The sequence below is a fragment of the Cupressus sempervirens genome, chromosome 4 (assembly GCF_028749045.1).
Source record: "Cupressus sempervirens isolate cs-2001-9-10 chromosome 4, ASM2874904v1, whole genome shotgun sequence".
NCBI lineage: Eukaryota > Viridiplantae > Streptophyta > Pinopsida > Cupressales > Cupressaceae > Cupressus > Cupressus sempervirens.
In genome coordinates, this window is record NC_143121.1 from 6,690,134 (window position 1) to 6,716,958 (window position 26,825).

The window sequence follows — 26,825 nt, forward strand, 5'->3', positions numbered from 1 at the left end:
TAAAAGGATGAAACTTTATTTTGCACAAATCTACAGGTATGGGCACAAGATGGAGCTAGGTGCCATGACATACATGAGCTTTTATTGCTTGTCAAATCTGGACGACTGTCATTTTGAAGTGCCATTTTATTAAATCTGCTTGAATAGTTGATTGAAATTAATAAGAAACAAAGCCAAACAAGAGTGCTCCAAAATGCTTTTCTTGGTTATAATCCACCAGTAAGAATCAATGAATCTCATCAATCCTTGTGAATTATGTCCAAATGAAATCTTTAATCATAGTATTGCTATCTCTGTATGGTCTCTGCAAAATAGTTGCCAAAGTTAGTGCTCATTACATCTCAAAGATAAACTTGGTAAAACTGGCCATAACAATATATGTGCCTTCAAATCTTTTTGAATCTTTGACTGGGAAAATTTCATTGAAGCTAAGATCTAGCTCCAATAAATAAGGAAGCTCAGTAGAAAATAAAACAGTGAAATTAATTAACATTGAGTGCTTTTAGGATGTTTTTATTGTTCTTTTTTGTAATTAGTTCGAAATAAAATATCTGATCCTACACGAGCGAGTCCGTTTTCCAAAAACAAGTTGTCTCGGTGAGACTGGTTGATGACATTTCATTTGTATCTATATTGGATATGGTTAGTTATAAATGTTATGTTTCCTGTTGTTTTATTATATTTATGTGCAAAAGGTTGCTTTTAGTGTAATGTTTACATAAAATCAATTTAATTTTAATATTTTTTCAGAATTCCTGCACACTCTGTAGGATTTCATTCCATATTTATGCTTTCCTCCTTAAATGAGGCTTATCTAACACTTTTCATTTTGGGTTTTCAGAATGCCATCAATTGACAATTCCAATAATAGCCAGCTGAGGTATGTTTACTTTTAATATTTTGTCAAGTCTATGTTCATTCAGTTTTCTTAAGCACCATGGATGTATTAGCATAGAAATTTCCAATTTCTATTTTTCTTTTTTCGCTCTCTACGATTGATTATAAAGTAGTTATTGGCTTTTTTGAATGAATCTAACAAGTTTGTGATATACATTTTAAATTTCCTGTTAAGAATATTTTAGCTTGATCTTTTCTGATGAAGACATAACAGTTGTACTGGTGGAGGGACAAGACGGAATGCATTTGACTTATTTTCTCACCTTCTTGTCATCTGAATACAGTGTTGGTGATTCTTGCTGAAGCCCTCATGCAGCATCAACCATCAATGTTGCCAAATGGAAAATTTGAGAAAACAATGTGAGAGTTGAACAGTAGGAAATAATACAAGCAGCATAATGTATATGCATTATCATCATAAGCATATTCAGCAATTATGCTGATAGTCTAGAGATGCTTTCACTATTGTATGCAAAAATTTAGTTAGGATCAACTGATGCCAAATGAGACCAGTAAATTACAGATGTGCCAATATCAACCTTAAGAGTTATTTGTAGGAATTGATGGTTCCATGGTTAATAGAAATGGCAATTTCAGGCGATGTGCCAAATCCTAACTAGGTATAAATTTTAATGTTAAATCCAGTTTTATTTCATTAAAGTTCCATTTTAGATAAAGGTTATTTGCAATTAATGAATAATGATATTATATGAGATGAACAACTTATAACTTGAAAAAAGATAACCAAGCAACATGCATATATTTGCCTTTCCCATATAAATTTTAGGAACCCTTTAAAGGACAAACGTGTCTAAGAAACATGTTTATATGCATCTCCCTGTTAACTTTTACAGAGCCTTTAAAAGACACATTGAGAACAGTGAAGCAACAGGTGGAAGGAACAATGTTGTTATTATGGCCCTAGGGTTTTCGAATTTGTTAAGCAATCTCAGATCTATGATATTTAAGTAAGATCATTAACTTAGCACATAATAGCTCCAGGAATAATCATAGGTGCAGGATGCTGCAATTAAACAATGTTTCTGTTTCTAAATCTTCTCAATGAATTCATCAGTGACAGCTTCAGGTCAGATCTATGACCCCAATTCCATGGTCCGAGGCATGAAAAAACTTAGATGACATTGTCCTAATGCTTAAACTTTGTTGGAGCTCATCTGAGCCTATATTTAACGCTACCACTGTTGATGATCAGAGTGTCAATGCACCCGCAGGGTCCAGATCAGGTTTGGGACTTTCTAGGTCTGATTTGTTGCAGTGATCACTAACTCAGCTGGTGATGCTGTGCACATTGCCCAGATCTGCAAGTATTTATTGAAATTGACAACTACGCCTCTCAACAGGCCTGTATAACTTCAATCAGCACTCCTTTAGGCAATCCATCAGGAATAGTTGTTTCTCAGGCAAATTAATTGGGCAATCAGCTGTCTAATGTGTTCTATGGCAGACCTTCAAAATCAGCAACTGCCTGTCTGATATGATTTGTCTCAAGACACTTTGAAAACTGAATTTCAAAATGGCAGTTTTGAAAAGAAAAAATGATGAGACAGGTTAGGTTTTGCATCCTAACCCTTGTTAGGATGACTGGGGTTTTCATCCCAGCTCTGTGATTCAGGAAAATTCTACCAATTTTATCATTAAAGCTTTCATGTCCTCCAAAAGGCCCAGACCTGCTTAAATATTTGACATCAAGGTTTTTACTTTGTTGTTTGTTTGAAATTCTCACTTTATTTTACTTTGATTTTTAATTTATTAATAATTATTAAGTGGTGTTAGTAAACACCATTATTAAAGAGAGTGAAGCTGCAAACCTCAATGAGAGAGGGTCGTGACAGTTGAACTAGGCTTTGCTTTCTTTCTCTTAAAGTGCCACGAGGAGCTTCCCTCTTGCATTGTTTGTCTAACCCATAGAAGTCTCTTATTCTTCACTACCTATCTCTAAGGAAGACTGATCTTTTAAAGCAACTTCCTCTTTATAAGATACATCCCTGCTGATGCCAATTTTTTTCGAATTGGAATGTAAATTCCTGTACACCTTAGAAGACTCACTGTAATACCTTTCTTTGAAGTCTCTTTCTACTTCCCTGCTGATGTAATTCCTGTTTGTCTAACCCATAGAAGTCTCATTCTACTTGCAGAAATGTTTCTTGGCCCATCAGTAGTTTCTATGGGATCAGCTGGATCATAAATCTCCTCTAGCTCAGTAGACTCCCTTTGAATTGTATGAGAATGATGAGGATAAATTTCCAAATTTTGATTCGTCTCTTATTCTTCACTATCCATCTCTAAGGAAGACTGATCTTTTAAAGCAACTTCCTCTTTATAAGATACATCCCTGCTGATGTCAATTTTTTTCGCATTGGAATGTAAATTCCTGTACGTCTTAGAAGACTCACTGTAATACGTTTCTTAGAAGTCTCTTTCTACTTCCCTGCTGATGTAATTCCTGTTTGTCTAACCCATAGAAGTCTCTTTCTACTTGCAGAAATGTTTCTTGGCCCATCAGTAGTTTCTGTGGGATCAGCTGAATCATAAATCTCCTCTAGCTCAGTAGACTCCCTTTGAATCATATGAGAATGATGAGGATAATTTTCCAAATTTTGATTTGTCTCTTATTCTTCACTACCCATCTCTAAGGAAGACTGATCTTTTAAAGCAACTTCCTCTTTATAAGATACATCCCTGCTGATGCCAATTTTTTTCGCATTGGAATGTAAATTCCTGTACGTCTTAGAAGAGTCACTTTAATACCTTCCTTAGAAGTCTCTTTCTACTTCCCTGCTGGTGTAATTCCTGTTTGTCTAACCCATAGAAGTCTCTTTCTACTTGCAGAAATGTTTCTTGGCCCATCAGTAGTTACTGTGGGATCAGCTGGATCATAAATCTCCTCTAGCTCAGTAGACTCCCTTTGAATCGTATGAGAATGATGAGGATAATTTTCCAAATTTTGATTTGTCTCTTATTCTTCACTACCCATCTCTAAGGAAGACTGACCTTTTAAAGCAACTTCCTCTTTATAAGATAGATCCCTGCTGATGTCAATTTTTTTCGCATTGGAATGTAAATTCCTGTACGTCTTAGAAGACTCACTGTAATACCTTTCTTAGCTGATGGTCCTAGTTTACATCTTTTGTCTTTAGGTACATGGTTATAAACAGGACTACCAAAAATCCTCAAGGGACAATTTGCTGGTTTAACTAACACCTGTGCAGGCCTCTTTCATTAGTCATTCTCTAATATTTTATGAGGACTCTGTTTCTAAATATAAACAGCAGTTCTGGAAGCTTCTGTCCAAAGAAAAGTATGCAAATTTTGATAATGAACCATTGCTTTGGCTGCCTTAACTATGGATCTGCTTTTCCTTTAAGCAACACCATTTTGTTCAGGGTTGTAAGCAACACAAACTCCCACTTAATCCCTGCCTCAATGCAGAAGTTTTGAAAACCTCTTGGAATGTACTCACCTCCATTATCGGATTTCAAAACCTTGATCCTATTTCCTGACATATTTACAACCTGAGCTTTGAATTCTTTGAATCGGCAAAGTAGTTCTTCAGATTCCTTAGATTTCATGAAAAAAATCCAAGTCCTTCGAGAATGGTCATCAATAAAAATAACATATTACCAAAATCCACTCAAAGAAGCCACAAACATTGCTCCACATAAATCAGAATGAATCAGATCTAGAATACATTCTGATCTACTTTCACTACTTAGAAAAGAACTTCTAGCATTCTTACTTAATGCACATCCTTTGCAAATGCCATTATGATGACTAAGCTTTGGTTAATTAGTAACCATCTTCTCCATGGATAAAAGAGCTTTAAAGTGTAAGTGACCAAGTCTCCTATGCCAAAGCTCATTTGAATTGATAGTCTTACCTTCTCTCAAAGAAATTTACATTTTAAAATAGCAACATATCTCAAGGGCTTTCACCTCATATTTCTCCCTCAGAAAAATATGCTTTTTATCATATAATAAAAAATAATTAATGTTGAGACTCCCACTCAGCAAGGATAGCATTCTCAACAACTCCAAATTTGTTTGGAAAATCAACAAACTTTACTCGATAGAGAGGCTTGGTGAGAATGTCAGTTACCTATACATCAGTGCAAATATACTGTTTTCTTAGCTTTTCACAATGCCATATCTCTGATGTAATGATATTCGATCTTTACATGGTGTTTCTATCATGAAATATTGGATTCATATAAAACTTACACCGCTTTGATTATCACAAAGGACCACAGTTGGATCTAAAGGTTGACCAAACAAACCTGCAAGAAGTTTCTGAAGTCACACTGCTTCTCGAGACCCTATACATGCTGCAATATATTCAACATCTGCAATGCTTTGAGCCATAGAAGTCTACTTCCTGCTGCACCAAGAAATCATGGAAGTCCTTAGACTAAAACAACATCTAAAAGTGCTTTTCATATCAGCTACACTCCCAACCCAATTAGAATTTGAATAACCTTGTAGATTGAGATCTACATCTGAAGCATATCTCAATCCAAATCCAATTGTGCCGTACAAGTATCTGAAGATTTGGTTGGCTTCAACTAAATGAATATGCTTTGGTTCGCAGAGAAATAGACTGGGAGCACTCACTACATAACAAATACTAGGTCTAGTATTCACTAAATACATTAGAGAACCAATCGGGTTTCTATACGTGTCTGAATCTACCAAATTAGAACTATCTGCAGCAACTCTCAAGTATTTCAGATTTAGCTCCATTGGAGTAGACACGGCCTTGCAATTCAATACCTCAAACCTCTTCAAGATTGTTAGATAACTGAGAGGGTGGGGGAGGGGCTGGGGGTTGAATTAGTTATGTTCAGTTATCCTACAATTCCTTCAAACATTTTAATACCAAACAAACTTCAAAACAAATAACTCCGTGATCTCATTACAATCAATTTACTCCATTCTGTTGACTCACTGTTTTTGTTATTACCGAATATCAGTATTATAACTCTACTGTTACCTAGTTACCGAGTTGCAGTAAAAAGTGAAAAACATGAAAATCAACTTGCAACATAACAACAATCACATAATTGACACCAAGATTTTTAACATGGAAACCTTGTAAAGGGAAAAATACCTGGGACCGGCAACCCAAATAATGTCACTCTTTTGAAGTGAGCTCTGCTAGGAGCCGACCTTGTTAAAGGTTTACATATACATTGTTAATGTGACTTGGTTAGAGGATTTACACCAAAAGATCATCCAAACCTTGTTCACTCCTTGATACTGTCTAAAGGGTGGCCTTTAAGGACTTATAAACACCACTAGTCGATGTTACAATAAAGGATTTCATAGACTTGTTAGGTCCAATTAGTTACGAGATTTTTTTGCTACAATGGTAAGAAAGTAACTGTCAAAATAATCTGTTAGGTTTAACACTACCTTGCTTGTTTAGATCTCCTTTTTGCTCTATCTTCTTCCTTCTAATCGCTGCCTAGCTGATTCGCACTCTTTCACACTCTTTCACAATTTCACTTTTTCAAACTCTGCTTTGATCTTCTCTTTGCTCTGCTTGGTTCACCTTGCTTCTTTCAGCTTATTTTTCAACAATTCACTTCAATTCAACATTCAACCAGCAACCAAAAACTTCCTTTAACATCTCCTTAAATAGTAGTCTCTTTGCTTCCAGATTCTTCCAGGTTTTGCCGCATAACACATCCATAGATCTTAGATTCTTCCAAATACAATGAATCTAGTCACTTAGAAAATCGAACTTTGTGCTCATTCTTATCCCTCTTTAATCTCTATCAGCAGATCTTCATTGTATTTTTCCAGCCTCGTAACAAACTTTGACTTTACCCTTCAAACTTCTTGAACATTCGTAATTCTCATCAAAAGTCAGCCTCAAATTCCATTTTCCTTAACTTTTTCTTCTTGCTGTTACTTGATGAACATAACATTTCACTCCGGTAATATATTACTTAGGTAATACTGAATTTTCACTTCCTTTTCCAACTGCTCAACAACTACTGTAGTCACTTGGTGAACACTGTCTTCTTTCACCTAGTCACTCGGTATAGCTTGTATTGCTTGGTGAATACATCATTTCAATATATGATTACATAATTGTAAAACAATCAAACCTACATTACATTATCACTGTCCAATTCATTCAAGTACCCATTGAATACCATACTTATCAACTCTGTCATCAACATACTTTCTTCAAATCCTCTTCATCAATCAAATGATGTGACACTCTACTGAATTAGCATAATGTCTAGCCAACTAAGACTTTACATTAATGACAATGTAACAACCAATATGACTCTTTCACGTACATTCATAGCATTCTCAGTTACATTATCAGTTGGGGTTAACAATCTCAACAAAGATATCTATCATATATTTCCCCTGACTAAGAATAATTTTATTAAATCTTTGCCATGCTTCAAGTTCTAGAAAGTAATGCATGAGACCAAGATCCTTCATCTCAAACTCAAAGGTTAAATCTTTCTTGAATTTACAATATAACTATCTTCTCTAGTAAGAAATAAATCATCAACATAAAGAACCAAAATTAGAACTTTACCATTAATTATCTTGAAGGATTTGAATCTGCACCATTCTTGAAGGATCCGAAGCTCATCGAGTATTGATCAATCTTATCATACCATGTATGAGGTGCTTGTATAAGGCCAATAATACCTTCAATCTGCATATATGAGACTCCTTCCCATGAATCACAAAAGCATCTAGTTGGTCAATAAATGCTACTTCTACTGCACCATTAAGAAAAACAGCTTTTACATCCATTTGATGTAATTTCGACCTTTAGCTGAAGAAATAACAATGATAGTCCTGATAGATGTATAACGAACTATAGGAGCAAATGTCTCCTCATAGTATATTCTCTCATTTTGAGAGAAATGTCTTGCCACAAACATTGCTTTGTGTTTTTTAATGCTTCCAGCAGCTACATGCTTGATCTTGAATAGAAACTTGGAAGACACAATAGATTTTCCTTTAGGCTTAGGAACAACATCCTAAACATCAGTTTTGATAATGAACTGATATTCTTCTAACATGGCATCCTTCCAAACTTTCTGATTGGATGTAATGTCCCCTTCTGACCAAAGTAGGGAATAGGGACAATTAACTTACAATCTTAATTTGCAAGAGATTAGTTTCTCAATTACTATGTTTCTATTTCTTATATGGCTAATATATATAATGTTCGGTAATGTATTTATATATTTTAACATTTTGATTCATAGAATGTGGTTATACAATTTGACCCTTTTGATATGTTGATAACTATGAATGAACTTCTTACAAGGTTTCCTTATAATTATTTATTTATGCAAGATGATTTGATGGCGGGATTTCTATATCAGAATGTGTGTAATAAACTGGGTAAATTCCTACAGCAGATTTCAGGTGATCACAGTATTAATTTGTTCTCAGAGTTCAACCAAAGCTTGCAAATACTGTTATATATGTGAGGTAATAATTTTTGTCAAACAATTCACTGAACCACTGTAATAACTGAACGTGAAATCAGTCTCTAATACTGTTGCCAATTGAATATTACTGCAAGGGTATTTCGTCAAACAGTTCATTGTTAATACAGTCAGGAATTTAATATTTACTGTTGACAGTCCTATTGCATGAGTTACTCATAACTGAGACAATACTACTTCCCAGATTGGATTGCCCATTCAGATATACCAAAGAAATCATTCATTAAGTGCAAATAGTAGAAACTTGTTCGAGAAAAACAACAGAATCATTCCCTCTAGTTTTCAGAAGACATGATATTGACAGATTGGTATTTATTCTGTGATTGTGACAAGAATTTAACATACCACATTCTTTTTTGAGGGATACGCCTGGGCTGATATCCAAAGGCTGTAACTTGTTCCTTGGTTACAAAGAATACGTCTGTTAACCCAACAGTCACCTGAAATGTCTGTGAACACTCTTATCCAGCATAATAGTAAAACCAAGCCGTCCAACTTCCTGAGCAACCCGCTTCACATACCCAACTCCAATATTGTAGAACCCGACTGCTGGTAACCCTATTGACATGAAATAATGCTGTCTTGACAGTCGGAAGGTGAATAACATAAGGAGCACCTGGTTTGCACTTGAACCAACCGACCAAAACCGTTTTCAAGTCGCTGCTCGAACCTCCCTTCACGTAATGACTGACGCCCAATAATATCTTGCCGGAAGGGTCTCCTTGAAGCTGCTAGGTCAACGTCAGCTAGAGTCTTCTAAAACAATGCCACTCGCCTAAGAAAATACAGCCGACTGGTGTTATGGAATTCACGGCTCTGAGAAAAAAGTCATTAAACTGAAGCTATTCGAAACTGGTTTGCATATGTTGCATCTTAGCAAATGGTGTTATTCACCTCTCCTGCTGCAAAAATGATATCCTAGACCACCTGCGAAGTAACCCACTTGACTGTAGCCTCCTACCAGTCATATTAACCAGAGAACTGAGAAATTCAATATTGAATCTTCTGAATCTTACAACCATATTTAGTCCTAGACCTCTTAACGATGAATGCATAAGTTATTAAAAAAATGGCTGCCTGAAGAAGAAACATACGTATGCAAACTTCCCAATACAAAATGATCATAGAACTACTTAATACCTGAACTGGAAATCCATTATTTGCCGAATTCTGCCCACAACCATTCAACTGAAAATGAAGGAAGCATGGGGTAACATCCAGCTCCTTAGAGTTATAGACTTGAGGGGTTTCATCCTCAAAGTCTCAGACCAGTCATATTAAAGCAACCGGAACTCAGAATAATTTAGTTCATAAATTCTCTTGTGCGATAATCCCAATGCAAACACGTGCATATATAACCTTGCAATGAGGGAAAGTACAAAGTACAAAGAATGTGGGATTAAATGACATTTTCCTCCTGTAGTCACTTAAAGCTATTATAAAGTAAATAAACTTTAAAAAACATTAAAGTGACTTAGCTCTGCTTCATTTAATAAAGTTTTGGAATAAATTAAATTAAATTCCTCATTGTGATTGGAGAGCATCCTGCGCCAAATTGATATTAATCTATCCGGATGTGGAGATAGATTAATTTTGTTGCCCAGAACTAAAATTGAGAAGGGGACATAACACTCCTCCCTTCTCGGGATTGCTTGCCCTCAAGCAATCTCAATGTTGGGTGCTGCAATATGGACTCGCTTTCCCAAGTGGCATCCTCATAAGGCAAGTCTTTCCACCTGATCAGATATTCCCTGACAGACCTGTTGCATAGCTTCCTCTTCTTGGTCTCAATCACCTCCTCTGGTACCAACACAAGTTTACCCACTTCATCAAGTGGAGGTAAACTCTCTGAAGGCACAATCTGTTGGCCCACTGCCTTCTTGAGGCACGAGACATGAAAGAGATTGTGGATCCTGCTGTCACCAGGTAACTCCAGCTCGTACATGACCTCCCCTATCCTCCTGGTGATACAATAAGGTCCATAAAACCTAGGCTTAAGTTTCTCAGCGCTGCTTTTCTTCAATGAGCTCTGTCTGTAAGGTTGTAGCCAAAGAAAAACTCTATCTCCAACCTCAAAACTCCGCTCTGTGCGATGTCGGTCAGCGTACAACTTTTGCTGATTCTGCGCTTGCTGAATATTATCCCTGAGAGCTTGGAGGATGTCCTGCTGCTCCTCAATCCAATCTTTGGCTAATGGTGCTCTGCTATCTGATAAAGCCAAATCAATAAAAGAGAGAGGTTCATAGCCGTAGAGAGCACGGAAAGGAGTCATCCGAATAGACATATGATAGGTGGAGTTATAACAGTACTCCCCCAAATACAGCCACTTGACTCATGCTCTCTGCTGTCCTGCAATGTAGTTCCTTAAGTAACCTTCCACCCACTTGTTCACTATCTCGGTTTGGCCATCAGTTTGTGGATGATAACTTGTGCCAGGAGTCAATTCTGTACTAGTCAATTTGAAAATCTCCTACCAAAAGGTACTGAGAAATCTACTGTCTCTGTCACTCACAACGGTTTTAGGTAATCCATGGAGTCTGGAAATCTCTTAGAAAAACAATTCAGCTACCTGGGAAGCTGACCAATTTGCAGATATTGCGAAGAAATGCGCGTACTTGGTCAACCTGTCCACCACTATAAAGATGCAATCCCTGCCTTGGACCCTCGGCAACCCGGTGATGAAATCCATAAAAATGCTTTCCTATCTTTGAGCTGGAATGGGGAGGCGCTGAAGTAATCCTACAGGAAAACCTTGTTCAGACTTGTTCTGCTGACAAGTCTGGCACTCCCTAACATGTTGTAGAACATCATCCTTAAGCCCCTTCCATGAGAATCTCTCTCTAATTTGCCTGTAGGTTTTGAAAAACCCAGGGTACCCTGTTGTCGGTGCATCATGTATGGTGTGCATAATGTCCTTCTTTAGTTTAGAATTGGGTACTAGGGAAATTCTGTCCTTATAATATATAATACCATTCAGTACCTTGTACCGCTCATCCTGAAGTATGCCATCCAAAATCTTACATGCATGTGCATTTTTGGAATACTCCACTAGTAGTTGTGATCTCCAATCTGCTGAAATTTCAGAAGTGACGTAACAATCCAGCACTGGGGGTCTACAGGAAAGAGCATTAGCAACAATATTATTTTTCCCCTTGACATATTCAATGTCAAAATCATATGCTTGTATCTTGCTGACCCATTTTTGTTGTCTTTCATTCAATTCCCTTTGTTCTAGGAAGTAACATAAACTATTATGATCGGTTTTAACTATAAATTTACTTTCTACCAAACACTGTCTAAATTTTTTTAAGGCATGCATTATGGCCAGCATCTCCTTATCATATGTGGAATATAATACCTTGCTGCCCCGAAGTTTTTTGCTCTCAAAAGCAATGGGATGACGGTCCTGCATCAAAACAGCCCCTATTCCACTTCTCGATGCATCACACTCTAAAACCTTTAGGGCTTAGAGAAATCAGGACGCGCTAGCATTGGGCATGAGCTCATCACCTATTTCAGCTTATCAAATGCTACCATGATGTCCTCTGTCCAAGAAAAAACCCCTTTCCATGTCAAATCAGTGAGGGGTGCAGCTATCTATGAAAAACCCTTGGCAAACCGCCGATAATAGGAACATAGACCAAGAAAACCTCGTAACTCTGATACATCCTTCGATGGTGGCCAATCCAAAATCGCTCGGATCTTCTCTTGGTGCACCTTAACTCCCTCGGCTCCAATCACATGACCCAAGTAAAGTATCTTGATCAACCCAAATTCGCACTTGGATTCCTTTGCAAATAGAAAGTTTTCCTCTAAGAGACCAAGAACCTCATCCAGATGTTGTAAATGTTCCTCCCAAGTTCTGCTGTAAATTAATATGTCATCAAAGAATACCAAAACACACTTCCTTAGCTGTTTTTTAAAAATATGGTTCATGCAGGACTGGAAGGTGGCTGGTGCATTAGTGAGCCCAAATGGCATCACCAAAAACTCGTAATGTCCGTAATGGCATCTGAAAGCTGTCTTATGCACGTCTTCTTTCTAGACCTATATTTGATGGTACCCTGAGCGAAGATCTATCTTGGAGAAGTAAACTGCCCCATGAAGCTCATCCAACAACTCATCAATACGAGGAATCGAGTACCTGTTCTTGATAGTCCTCTTGTTCAGTGCATGGTAGTCTATGCACATCCAAAGGGTGCCATCCTTCTTAACCAGCACTAGTGAAGATGTAAAGGGACTAGAGCTGGGTCTGATATGCCCCATGTCCAAAAGCTCCTTTATCGTCTTCTCTATTTCCTCCTTGTAATGCCTAGGATGACGATAAGGCGTAGTAATAACAGGTTTGGCTCCCTCTTCAAGCTCAATAATATGCTCAAATCCTCTATCTGGAGGAATCCCAGGAGGAATATCCTCGAACACTCTCCTGTGCTTATCTATAACTATTTGTATGTCACAGTGATAATGCTGTCCTGTACCCTGTGTCTCCTTGGACGAGATGAAGCACTGTGTAGCCCACTCTATATCATCATGTCTCAAAATAGCCTCCATCCTGTGAGCTGAAATCACCTTGGGACTACTATCAGATATAGCTCTGAGGATCACCAATCTATCATCCTGTAAGAACTCCAGCTGCATAGTTTCATGATCAAATGTATACCTATGGAGAGTACTCAACCATTGTCTTTCCAAAATAGCATCTAGTCCATCTGGATCAACCACGTAAAAATCAGACTCTAGAAGATAACCATCAAACTGAATCTGAAGGTCGGCTACCATCTCTGTGCACCTCAAAACTTCTCCACCAGCTACCTTAACATCAAACTCAGGTATGGCCATTGTTTGTAAATCCCTCCTAGATACCATTTGTGTACTGATAAAATTATGCGAGGCTCTTGTATCTAAAAGGAAAATAATACGCTGGCCTCTAACAATCCCTTCCACCCTGAAAGGATGACATGCTAGATCACTCGAAAGGGTAGCTAAAACAGGAGGCTGCTTAGTAGGGGTTTGTTTCTTCTTATCTTTACCGGGTTGCCACTCAACTTCCTCCCCCTTGCTATCCACTTTGTTATCACCTTCTTGTGGCTCTTCTACCCCTTCCTTCTCCTCAGAATGGACCTCAATGTAGTGGATTTTGCCTTTACCCAAGCATCTGTGATTAGGAGTCCAAGGCTCCTTACAAGTAAAACATAACTTCCTTCTCCTCAGTGCATTGTGTGTCTCAAAATCCAATCTGGGGGTGTTTGTCTTCTGCTGTTTTTTATTTCCCTTAAAAGATGTGGATCCTTTATAGGATTTCTTAGGAGGCTGTAATAGTGATGTAGGTGAGTGCAAATCGTAAGCAATCTTAATGGCGTCATCCAAGGTGTTTGGTTTTAGGACTTTAACCAAACCCCTAAATCTGTCTTGTAATCTTTTTGTGAATAACATCACCTTGCATTGTTTGGACATATTCGGTACCATCATTGAAATTCGCTGAAACTCGTCTATAAAGTGATCCAATCCTGCTCTGCTGTAACTAGGCCAAATCCCTGTAGTAAACCTCGATATCCTTCCTGTCAAAATGAGTAATCAGCTTTGAGCTGAAAACCTCGTATGAAGTGATGAGTCCATGATCCTGGGTAACTAGTCCATGATGCCACCAATCATAGGCTGCTCGCTCAAGATGCATTGTGGCAAATCTAATAGCTTTTGTTTCCGTCATGGGCTTGAGTGTTAGGTAAGTATCCAACTTATGAATCCATGCCCTAGCTGTAGTTTTATTGCTGCCATCAAAAGTGGGAAGTGTTAATTTGTTCATAGCATGTTTAAGATCCATGTTTTGCATCCTGGGCCTCCTATCATGTTGGGGTCTCCCAGCTTCCCTCTTTTGGTTCATATATTGATTAAAAGTCAAATTTTGTTTGATTGGACCCGGAAGGAAATCTCACTCATCATAAATTGCTATAACATTATCAAGTAACGAAGCTGGAGCTGCAAGTTGAGCTACTTCTTCTTCAACATTATTTCTCACAAAAACGGGCGTCAAGGGTCTATCTGTATTCCGAGTAGGAGTTTTTGCTGCACGGGGTGATCCTGCTATGCTACGACCCCCACTATGGTGGCTGGGTGCTGCCCTATTTACAAGAGCTAATTGCTGCATGGCACCTGTAAGTTGCTGTAAAGCTGTAGCAAGGTTATTTTGCCTCTCTCTAATGGCCCGCAAGGTATCCATTACTTCCCTATCCATTGCTTCATCATTTCGTGCCATTGGAGAAACTGGTGCTTGTTCCTGAACTTGTTCAATTCTAGTGGTTTGTTCAACCTGTACTTCTGGCCCAAAACTTATGTCCGCATCTACTGAATAACTATCTTCCACTACAAGATGTTCTGAAGATTCTATCTTTTCCGGTTGAAGATGACAGAATGTATATTGCCTTTTATTCATTCCCGGCTGTCATTTTGTTTAATGGACCTGAAAAAAAATAGTTTTCCCACAAGCTAGCACGATTTTGTGGCTCTGATACCACTGTAATAAACAGAGTAAATTCCTACAGCAGATTTCAAGTGATCACAGTATTAATTTGTTCTCAGAGTTTGACCAAAGTTTGCAAATACTGTTATATATGTGAGGTAATAATTTTTGTCAAACAATTCACTGAACCACTGTAATAACTGAATGTGAAATTAGTCTCTAATACTGTTGCCAATTGAACATTATTGTAAGGGTATTTCGTCAAACAGTTCATTGTTAATACAATCAGGAATTTAATATTTATTGTGGATAGTCGTATTGCATGAGTTACTCATAATTGAGAAAATACTACTTCCCAAATTGGATTGCCCATTCAAATATACCAAGGAAATTATTCATTAAGTGCAAATAGTAGAAACTTGACCGAGAAAACAATAGAATCATTCCCTCTAGTTTTCAGAAGACATGATATTGACAGATTGGTATTTATTTTGTGATTGTGACAAGAATTTAACATACCACATTCTTTTTTGAGGGATACGCCTGGGCTGGTATCCAAAGGCTGTAACTTGTTCCTTGGTTACAAAGAATATGTTTGTTAACCCAACACAGTCACCTGAAATGTTTGTGAACACTCTTATCCAACATAATAGTAAAACCAAGCCGTCTGACTTCCTGAGCAACCCGCTTCAAATACCCAACTCCAATATTGTAGAACCTGACTGCTGGTGACCCTATTGACACGAAATAATGTTGTCTTGACAGTCGGAAGGTGAATAACATAAGGAGCACCTAGTTTGCACCTGAACCAACTGACCAAAACCGTTTTCAAGTCGCTGCTCGAACCTCCCTTCACGTAATGACTGATGCCCAATAACATCTTGCCGGCAGGGTCTCCTTGAAGCTGCTAGGTCAACATCGGCCAAAGTCTTCTAAAACAATGCCACTCGCCTAAGAAAATATAGCCGACTGGTGTTATGGAATTCACGGCTCTGAGAAAAAAGTCATTAAATTGAAGCTATTCGAAACTGGTTTGCGTATGTTGCATCTTAGCAAACGGTGTTATTCACCTCTCCTGCTGCGAAAATGATATCCTAGGCCACCTGCGAAGTAACCCACCTGATTGTAGCCTCCTACCAGTCATATTAACCAGAGAACTGAGAAATTCAATATTGAATCTTCTGAATCTTACAACTGTATTTAGTCCCAGACCTCTTAACGACGAATGCATAATTTATTAAAAAAATGACTGCTTGAAGAAGAAACATACGTATGCAAACTTCTCAATACAAAATGATCATAGAACTACTTAATACCTGAACTGGAAATCCATTATTTGCCGAATTCTGCCCACAACCATTCAACTGAAAATGAAGGAAGCATGGGGCAACGCCCAGCTCCTTAGAGTTACAGACTTGAGTGGTTTCGTCCTCAAAGTCTCAGACCAGTCACATTAAAGCAACCAAAACTCAGAATAATTTAGGTCATAAATTCTCTTGTGTGATAATCCCAATGTAAACATGTGCATTTATAACCTTGGAACAAGGGAAAGTACAAAGGACAAGGAATGTGGGATTAAATGACATTTTTGTCCTGTAGTCACTTAAAGCTATTATAAAGTAAATAAACTTTAAAAAACATTAAAGTGACTTAGCTCTACTTCATTTAATAAAGTTCTAGAATAAATTAAATTAAATTCCTCATTGTGACTGGAGAGCATGTTGCGCCAAATTGATATTAATCTATCTGGATGTGGAGATAGATTAATTTTGTCGCCCGGAACTAAAATCGAGAAGGGGACATGACAATGTGTTGCTATGTGGGTTTGAAATTCTATGCATGCAATTAAAAATGGTGATATGTATTCTTGCAATAATATTGGTGTAGTCACTGGTACGCTCATGAGTTTTGGTAATTATTACCACTGCCTATGATATATCTCTCCTCCTCTTCCTCCAACTTCCACTATGCAATCGACTTCTAATTCCTTATATATCTTTCAATTTGTATTTATCTTTTATACAATGTGATCTGTATTTCTGTTTTGTTTCAATGTCTTTGAGGGTTCCACTTATGCAGGGGTCGTGTGTTGCTAATTCGTTTGCGCTCTATCCTTGTTTGGTTGTGGGATCGTTCACGCCATTTATTAGTTTGTCGGTTGCTACAAGTGGGGTATCAGACTTATATATTGATTGATATTTAATTGGTAAATCTATTTTTGTTGCCCAATGGAGGCCTTTATTCATGTCTGGCAATTTGCTTCCTTATTGTTATTCTTGGTCTCCGACGATGGGAAATATGAATTTTTCCTTATATATTTTGTGCACAATGCTGGCTGTAGTGTTTGTTGAAATCAATTGATCACCATGCAGTTATTGTCTTTGATTCTTCCTCCTTATTGATAAACTTTCCCGAGTATTTTAGAATACTGATTTTGGTTGACTGTTCATAGGCTCATCCAAAAATCCCCCCCTCGTCTACCAGTAATCCTCTGATATGCACTTTAATCTGTGATTGCTGAATCTATTTTAATGATGGAAAGAAATAAAATATATTGTTTGTTACTGTGCATTGAGTGTCTTATCGTTGTTGTGTCCTTCATTTACGCCTCGTTTCATTTTCTGATTAAAATCTCGTAAGTCTTCCCCTTCCCTTATCGTTCCTTTTTCCTGTATATATATGCCATAGAAATGGAATGGTTGTGTCTATTCATAGTCTTATTAATTATCATTATATTCATATATAATTATATTATAACATTTTATTATATAAATATGTTCTAGTAATATCTTGATTATTGATTATAATTAGTATCCCTATTCATTTATATATTATTATTTTTATTTATTGATAGTATATTATTCTATTGTAATAATAATTCAAAGATAATTATATATTTGGCTTTATATATATTATATTATATAGTGTAATTTATTTGTTAAACAATAATTTATATATTAATTTACTTACAAGGTATTATTAATATTTATTTGACTTTGTGAATGCAATTATTATTATAATCATAATTATACTATTTGTTTGTTTAATCCTATATTAATTCTATTATTTCTAAAATTGAACTTCGAAATGAGGACATTACATTGGATGCTTCACAAAGTTAGAAGGTTCAGTATCAATGATATGACTCAATGCCACATATTCTGAAAATTTCTGTTGTTTCTTTCTTTCTCTAAAAGTGCCTTGAGGAGCTGCATAATTTTGTGCCTCTCGCATTGTTTATGTAGCCGTAGAGGTTTCTTTCTACTTGTAGAAATGTTGCTTGGTATGGGATCAGCCTGTTCAAAACTCTCCTCTGTTTCAGTGGAATCTCTCTGAATCTCATGAGAATGATCAGGATAAATGTCCAAATTCTTATTCGTCTCTTGTTATTCGCTCTCCATCTTTAAGGAAGACCCTGATGGAGTCCAAAATTTCTAGCCTCTAATTGTGCAAAATTGCTATAAATCAATGCCAATTAAAAGCTAAATAAATCAAGAGTATGTAAGTCCAATCATGCCTTTCCAGCAAAAGGCTTCAACTATCTTTTCTTTAATTTTCCTGGGCAAGCATCATGGTTGTGGAATTTCATGACTGTTTGCAAAGTGCTACAGTTGAAAGATCATCTAGATAAAATTGCAAGTGTACATCACAAAGAGTATAAATAAGGAAGAATGGGGTGCCCAAGTCTAATTAAAAGCCGCTAACAGTGGACTGAGGGTAGGTGCGTCCAATCATTGCCAATTGATACCAGACATATTCTGAAACAATATATTATCAGGAGCCTCCACCATATTTATGGATTTCCAGAAACAATTGCAGCACGATAAAAACTTGAGGTTTCATGAATTGCTACAGTCAGTGCTAATATACCATACAAGTGTATGAAGCGGCCAAGGAGTCGGGAGAAAACTCATGCCGTAAAACAATATAGAAGGAAGCCATCCGAATCAGATAAAAAGAGAAACCAGTTGAAGGTCGCACAAACACCATGAAGAACATAGAAGTATTAATCACATAAAGAGGTATTGAACTCTTCATCCATCATTTCTCTTGCATGTTCCACATAATGGAGAAAAGCTCTAGTTGAATAAAGAGAGGATTTGTGATGTCCATCCTAGCCGATTAAAGTTTTGTGCGATAACATATTTCTCAAAAGGCAATTAATGTGAAACTTTGATAAAAATAATATTTGCCGGCAAGGTTAATATTTGATGGGCCATACCATATAGCCTGGTAAAATACAAGTTCTCAGATTTATGATTAAAATTATCATTAAGAAAAATTATGTCACAAATTAAAATGGAGGTGCGATTATGTAACAAAAAGGAATGAATTATATTCTAAAAAGATACGATCCTTCATTCTAAAGGGTATTACCTTTTGGAAAGATATATAATAAGATTCAAATCTATTTGGAGACCAAGAAGATTCAATATTTGACATCTTTTTATAAGAACAAAACCATTTATTGTATGGAGGAATAAGGAGCAACATTATGACTTTGTAATATAAATTCCATTATTTTATTTTTATTATAAAATAAAATGTCTTTTGTTTATTTTTAAAATGGCATGGAGATTTAAATTGTAGATGAATCGTCTCTTGTAATTATTTTTTGGAATTCTATACATAATTTAAATATCGGATAAGTGGACATGGTCATTTAACATTTTAAATTCGATCATCACCGATATTGTGAAATATTAAATTGTTTCCGTATCTGTGTCTAGTTTGTCTCCCTACCAGAGGAGTTAAAGCTCAATCTGGACTAATTTAAGATTGCGTATATATTTGGTCTGTCGCTTCTTGATTATTTAATTGGTGGCAGTATAAGTGCATAAGAACTTTATAAAGTTGTACGTGAAAATTCACTGAAGTTGACTTTATTTCTCGGATGAGCAGAGGCATTGGTTTTTCTATTATTGAAGTCAAAAAATTTATATATTGCTTCCTGTAAGCATCACATTCAGTTTCATTTTAGTAGAGTTCAAGGACTTTGCCAGCCGGAGAACTCCAAAGCTTAAATTCGCTATAGAAAAGCTCTGAACCAAGTGATCAGGTTTGAGGAGAAGGAGCCTAAAGTGCAGGGGAATCAAAGCGATTCTTGTTCATTGGCCAGAACTGATTGAGAAGTCCTATCGGAGAAGTGGCAGGCTCTTGGATTTCCAATCTGCAGTTTTGGGAACCAACAAACCCTTTGATCTTTTGAAAGCAACTTCCTTTTCAAAAGATACATCCCCTCTAATCTCAATTTCTTTCTGCCCTGAAATCTAAATCCTATAGGCCTTAGAAGATTCATTGCAACCCACAAATATACCTTTCTTGGCTGATGGTTCTAGTTTAGATCTTTTGTCTTTAGGCACATGAATATAAGGAGGACTACCAAAAATCCTTAAGTGACTAACTTTTGGTTTAACACCTGCGAAGGCCTCTTCAGGAGTTATATTTTCTAATATTTTATTAGAGTTCTGGTTCTGAATATAAGCAATAGATCTGGAAGCTTCTTCCCAAAGAAAAGTTTGCAAATTTTGATCATGAATCATTGCTTTGGCTGCCTCAACTATGGATCTGTTTTTCCTTTCAGCAACCCCGTTTTGCTGAGGGTTGTAAGGCTCACAAAACTTCCTCTTAATTCTTGCCTCAATTCAGAAACTTTGACAGCCTGCAGAAATGTATTCACCTCCATTATTGGATCTAAAAATCTTGAAAGGTATAAAGTGGTCCATTTTCCTGGCATATTTTTTGAGCTGAACTTTGAATTCTTTGAAGCTATAAAGTATTTATTCAAATTCCTTAAATTTCAAGAAATAAATCCAAGTCTTTTAAGAGTAGTCATCAATAAAAATAACATAATACCAAAATCCACTCGAAGCCACAAACATTGGTGAACATAAGTCGGAATAAATCAAAATTAGAATGCATTTTGATCCACTTTCACTACTTAGAAAAGAACTTTTGACGTTCTTACCCAATACACATCTATTGCAAATGCCATCATGTTCTTGACTAAGCTTTGGTAAACCAGAAACCATCTTCTCAATAGATGGAAGAGGTTTGAAGTGTAAGTGACCAAGTCTCTTATGTCAAAGCTCAAAATTTTGGATTCAGTAGCTTAGTTTCAACATCAAATGAATTTCACTTAGGAGGGGTTGCACGGATTTTGAGTTTTTTGGACAAACTTGTTCAAGCCCAGTTTGGAATCTTAGATGACCCTCTTTTTGCTTGAATTCTCAAATTGGAAGCCATCTTCAATTCTTGCCATAGTTCCTTGTTCTCTAGGCATCACCTTGCTTTATAGTTACTGTGCAAAACAAAGGAGACAATTGCATTAAATCGAAAGGGTTAGATATGAAACCCTTTATAAATTAAAATTTGCATTTTTACCTTGAAATTGTAAGATCAAAGAGGTAAATCAACTTGAAAATCCCCATTAAATGAATTTTGAGTTGGGTAGCTTAGTTTTAAGATCAGATGGATTTCACTTAGGAGGGGTCGCAGAGGTTTTGAATTTTTTGGACAATCTTGTCCAAGGCCAGGTCAGAATCAATCCTATCCTTGGACACAAGTCCGAGTGCCTTACTTGCATCCTACCTTGACTTCGACACAAAACTTACGTCCCTTTTGTGCTTTTATCTTTCATTATGACACTTCAACTCTTCTTCAATCTTGGGATTGATCAATTTTGGTTAAGTTGATTTGCATTTTCGTATGAACCTGAGATAGATCCCCAAATTTCTTGCCTTGGAGATGTGATTTCATGCCTTTGAGTGAAGAAATGGATCACTTTTCCACCCAAGACAAGCCTTCTTACTCTTAAAATTGCTCATATTCTAATTGTGAATTGGTGGGGAATCAAGATAAAGGCTCCATGTAAAGGCAGAATTTCAAATACGCTTCGACAAGCACGTCCAAGGCCAAGCTGGAATCCAACTTGTCCTTGGACAGTTTGTCCCAAGGCCGGGTCAAGTTCCGACCTATCCTTGGACACAAGTCCAAGTTACCTTCATTGAATCTTGATTCCTTGTCTCTCATGTTGACTTAATCTGACTTCTCCATTCTTACATCATTTTCATTTCTTCAATTTGATCTTTTTGACCACAATGTGACAAGTTTGAGATTGGTTCAACTTTGAGTTTAGATCTGATCTTGACTTCATGACTTTATTACCAGTCTAGCTATCACGCTTGTCTTGAAAATTTGACATCTCTATCAGCTCATACAAGACTGATTTAGGAGGAGAGTGATGTTTTATGCTCTGTATTCCTCATATCTAAATGCATGATTTCTTAAGAGATGAGAATTTCCTAAATTCAAGAGGGTGGAAATCAGGGGTTCCTTGGACCACCCTGCCCATGGTCAGGCCGGAATTTGACCTGTCCTTGGACAGCCTGTCTAAGGCCAGTTTGAGTTCTGGCTTATCCTTGGATACAAGTCCAAGTCACCTCATGTATCCATCTTCCATTTTGTTCGTTCTCTTCAAGTTGTTTAGGTGAATCTATGTCTCTTCTTCATGCCTTTTTCATCTCATTTCCCTTTGGAAAATCATCAAACTTCCATGTTTTTAACTATTTATACTCAAAGTTTATCTCCTTGTATCTCTCAACTTACTTCATACTTGAGACGACTATCTTCATCAATTTCATCTTGGTCTCTAACTAACTAACTGCTTTTCCTGCCATACTTCTCATCTTCAACTCCTCTTTTAAATCCATATCTCATTCTCTCTAGGTGATAAGACTTAGTCTCCAATCTGGGCTTGTGATTACCTAATCAGATCTTGGACCTTTAACTCATTTCCTCTTGACACTTGATTTAGTGTTGAACTGCTTGCCCATGACTTCAAGTAGCTTGACTGGCCTAACTCTTAGATGGATGAAATTTTCTCAAACTCATCTCTCTGACTTGGAGAATTTGGAGTTGCTACCAAGGCCATCTAAGACCACTACTACTGCCAAAGTGAAAAGAAGGGGGTCCCCATTTGCATTGGGGCGATGGTCTAAAAAGGTCACAATGGTGACCATAGAGAAAGTTCCCATGTTTTGTCTTTCATAGACTAAATGCTTGTTCTTCAAAGACCATGAAGGATGCGGCTATGTAAGGGACATCAATTTGATGATAAAGAAGAAGCCTTTTCTTCTGATAGTCCTCAGGCTTATATAATGTTTTATCATGCAGATTAGACTCTAATTTATAACAAATCTTGCCGCTATTGTCTTCAGCCATTGTCTAGTTGATTTATATATTATCTACATAGTCTAATAGCAGTGTGCATCTCTAACCATTTTAGATGATTGAATAGAAGCAAAGTCTTCCTGCATGGGGAACCAATATTAGTTCAGCAAGAAGATAAGATTCAGACAGAGACAGTTTGTTGCCAAAGTGCACCTGTAGAAGCATGTTGTAGGCTGATTGTTTGTCTTCTGGAATAGAGTTTAACTTATTTCATGTTCTAGGTGATGTTTACTCTAGTTCCTCTCTATTTTAATTGGATGCATTTTGAGACAGTAATAATGTCTTTCTTTCTTTCTTTCTGATAAGTTTTTAGGCAGATGTTTTTCTGTTTCACCTTCTCTCATCCCTAATTGTTCTCTACACTTTTAGCATTGTTTTATCTCCTAGTCCTTCTTTTGGAGAGCCTTGTTTTTCCGTAATGTTATTTTGACTTACTGTATTAAAAAATTAAATTGTCCGAGTTTGATCAGCTGTGGGCATTAATATATTTCTCCTAGAGTTATGTGTTTTTAGATATATGGCTTCAAAACCTATTATGATAATCTAGAAGCATACTTTGTGGGTTTTTTTTTTTAGATTATTAAAATCAGGTCTTTTGACACTTTGTGGTTTGTTACTGTGTCATTTTAAATAATGACAGTCGTTGTTCTGCAGTCATTAAAAATAAAAATGGGGTGAGTAATTGATTGGTGCAATCCAAATTAATTAAATTCCACCTCCAACCTGCACCACCTCATGGTGAGTTTAGTTGTGTGTGCATGTGTTGTTTTCATAGCACAGGAGGTTTAACATATTATACGTGTTCTGCAAAACAGGCGTCGGATTGGTGTGGATGGTACTGCATCAATTCAGATGGATGGACAAATGCAGCAACAGTTAATTCGGCCACAGGATACACAGATGCATTCTAGGGCAACAGCTCTCCAAAATGTTGAATCCACAATTTCAGAGCTTGGAAATATTTTTACCCAGCTAGCGACAATGGTTGCTCAACAAGGAGAGTTGGCGATCAGGTATTTTTAATCCAATGCCTTCAGTTTATGCCAAACCATACTTATATTCATTTCATTGTAATATTATTTTTATTTCAACTCTCTCAAGCAAATGAGATTTCTGTTGTTTGTTCCTTATATATACATATTTAATGTAAAATTGAAAAAAATATACTAGTTCTTGTTGTCATCTGTTTGATTGTCATAAAACAGAAGCAATAACCAATTTCTTGCATGTATGAATTCTAAAGGGAGTTATTTGGATGGTTATGTGCAGGATAGATGATAACATGGATGATACTCTGTCCAATGTGGAAGGTGCGCAAGGAGCTCTTTTGAAACACTTGGGTCGAATTTCTTCAAACAGGTGGCTTATTGTTAAAATATTTTTTGTTATTATCATTTTCATAGTGATATTTGTTGTTTTTGTGGCCTAATGTAAAGTGGACGAGTCATGTTTGCGGTCCTTGATCGAAAGTAACAATGCGTTGAAGTATCCTTTGTAATCTTTCCAAGGGAGAAAAATTAAAACTCATTTCAGTTGTAAAGAAAATTGCTCAGCTTTGTAATCTTGCTAAGGGACAAAACTCATTTCAATTGTCAGGCATTACAACATGTCATGTAATGTACCTTGTTGATATCTACAATTCTTTTGTTTAAGATTGTTGAAGCATCATGCTTGGAAGGCATGAATGAATGTATAGAATGGCTCGCTAATAGCCTTTATCTCCAAACAAACAACATTCTACAAGTAAATGACATTGCAAGTAAATTTATATTTTGTTTAATTGTAAAGAGATTTTACTTGAAAAAAAAAGTTCTGTTCATCTAATATTTAGAGTAAAACATTAAAAAACGCATAAAAATATATTCTGGATAAATAAAGAAAGAGTTGATGTTTAATATGTTCATTTGAAGTTAGAAATGGAGATGAGTGGAGGGAGAAGGCAGACATGTTTGATTTAAAGTTGTTGGAAGTTGCAGATGATTAAGGAGAAGATGGGAGGAGTCTTTGATACATTGGATTTTAATTCTAGAATTCTATTAATGCAACACCCTATGTGATGACAAGAGCTTAAACAATCATGTTTAGGTGGGCATAATAGTGACCTCTACATGATCTAGTGTCCTTTACAAGTGTTGAGTCAAACCTTAATTCAATAAGGGGAAGGTAGTTGCTCAAAGACGGTTTTGGGACTTGCCTTTGTCAAACCCCAGGGTTGAATCTATAGTTGTAGATGAAGTTTTGGGTAACCTAGGTACTCGTGGGAAGAGTAGTTTGCAGTAATGGCAGAATCATTCAGAGCCTTATTGGAGGTTTTGTTGATTTTAGATGATCCGTGTGTTCAATTAATCTGTGTAGTTGTTTGTGTTAATGCCTTTATAATAAAACTTATTGGAAGATCACTTTCCTCTTAATCATTCTCTTTTATAGACATTCTAAACGTTTTGAGACATTGGATGCAAGTTATGGTTAAGAGTTGTGAAAGACTGATCATGTAACTGTCATATCTCCTTTTTAGGTGCTTCATTCAGAAATATTATTTAATAATAATCAAAACGAAAATATACTAATAATACTAAGAATTTAATAAATAGTAAAATATATTATGTAGTATAATTATAATTTAATTAAATATACTAGGAAGTGAGGTCATACAATTATATGTATTACGTAAAAAATAAATATTAATACCTATGTTATATGGAAGATTTGAGAAACCATCATTTATGGATTAATATTAGCATTAAGATGTGCATATTTAAGGAGATGATATAAATGGTCTTTTTCCTCTTATTCTTGTCCACCATGAACTTAGGCCCTATTTGGTTGTTGGAATTAGACAAGAATTGGCATGCCCAATCTTTGGAAATTTCAAATTTGTTGTTTGGTTGCGCAAAATTGGAATTGAGATTTGAATAAATGTGGATTTGGTATCCCCATTTGACCCCCAAAACAAGAATTCCAAATTACCTCAAAATACCTATTATTTGGAATCCATGTTTTAAATCCCATTTTTTCAAAATGAGGATTCCAAATAAAATGAAATTTAATTAGGTTTTAAATCAATTTCTTGTCTATCCACCTCCATCGTCATTCTTGTTATTGAAATACAGTTGATCGCATCTCTTCTATTTCTTTTGATTGACGCTTTTACAAATTGATCTATAGGGTTTAGTCGCACAACAGCGGTGAGAAGGAAGATATTGAGTGATGTTACCCATAGTGGGAAGGGACAAGTTATAGAGCGTTTGAACCACTTGTAGGCTTTGCGAGAGCATCAAGGCCTCACATGTATGAAAAAAATGATCCATCTACAACAAGAAGACCAAATCTGTAGGCGCTGCAATGCATACTAAGCAAAGATGCAGCAGGGTAGAATGATGGTTATCCGGTGACACGTTTAACCCGACTATAGAGAAGATATCACGTGTGGTGGAAGTGTTGGTCAGTTTGAGTGGCATAGGGGTGCAAGTTGGGAGTGGATGGAGCTGCAAGCAATATAGAAGGGAATAAATCATCATTGTTTTTGTTTGCTTTCTCCATGACCATGTAGGTGGCTTACAAGCAGGAGAGTGTTTGTTGGAGGGAGGGGTCTATGTTGATGTTGGGATACGAGTGTGGGAGATATGATTTTTCATAAATAATTTATGTGTTATTCAAAATATTATTGCCGAGTTCAAAATTGTGTAGATTTTTTTTCTATCTTGGGTATAAGCTCAACTAAGAGGAACT

General features: G+C 36.5%; 1 protein-coding gene across 2 annotated transcripts in view; it reads left to right on the forward strand.

The window, feature by feature from the left end:
- The window catches only part of LOC149559658 (syntaxin-31-like), a 191,827-nt gene extending 166,951 nt beyond the window's left edge, over nt 1-24,876 (forward strand). The window contains exons 5-7 of one of the 2 annotated variants that reach the window (XM_089824234.1): nt 842-880; nt 23,912-24,109; nt 24,366-24,876. In XM_089824234.1, the coding sequence (XP_089680360.1) occupies nt 842-880; nt 23,912-24,109; nt 24,366-24,525 (397 nt within the window). In that variant the 3' untranslated portion in view covers nt 24,526-24,876. The remainder of the gene's footprint in view (nt 1-841; nt 881-23,911; nt 24,110-24,365) is intronic. The other variant, XM_089824235.1, reaches the window with a different exon arrangement.
- Nucleotides 24,877-26,825: the final 1,949 nt, after the last annotated feature.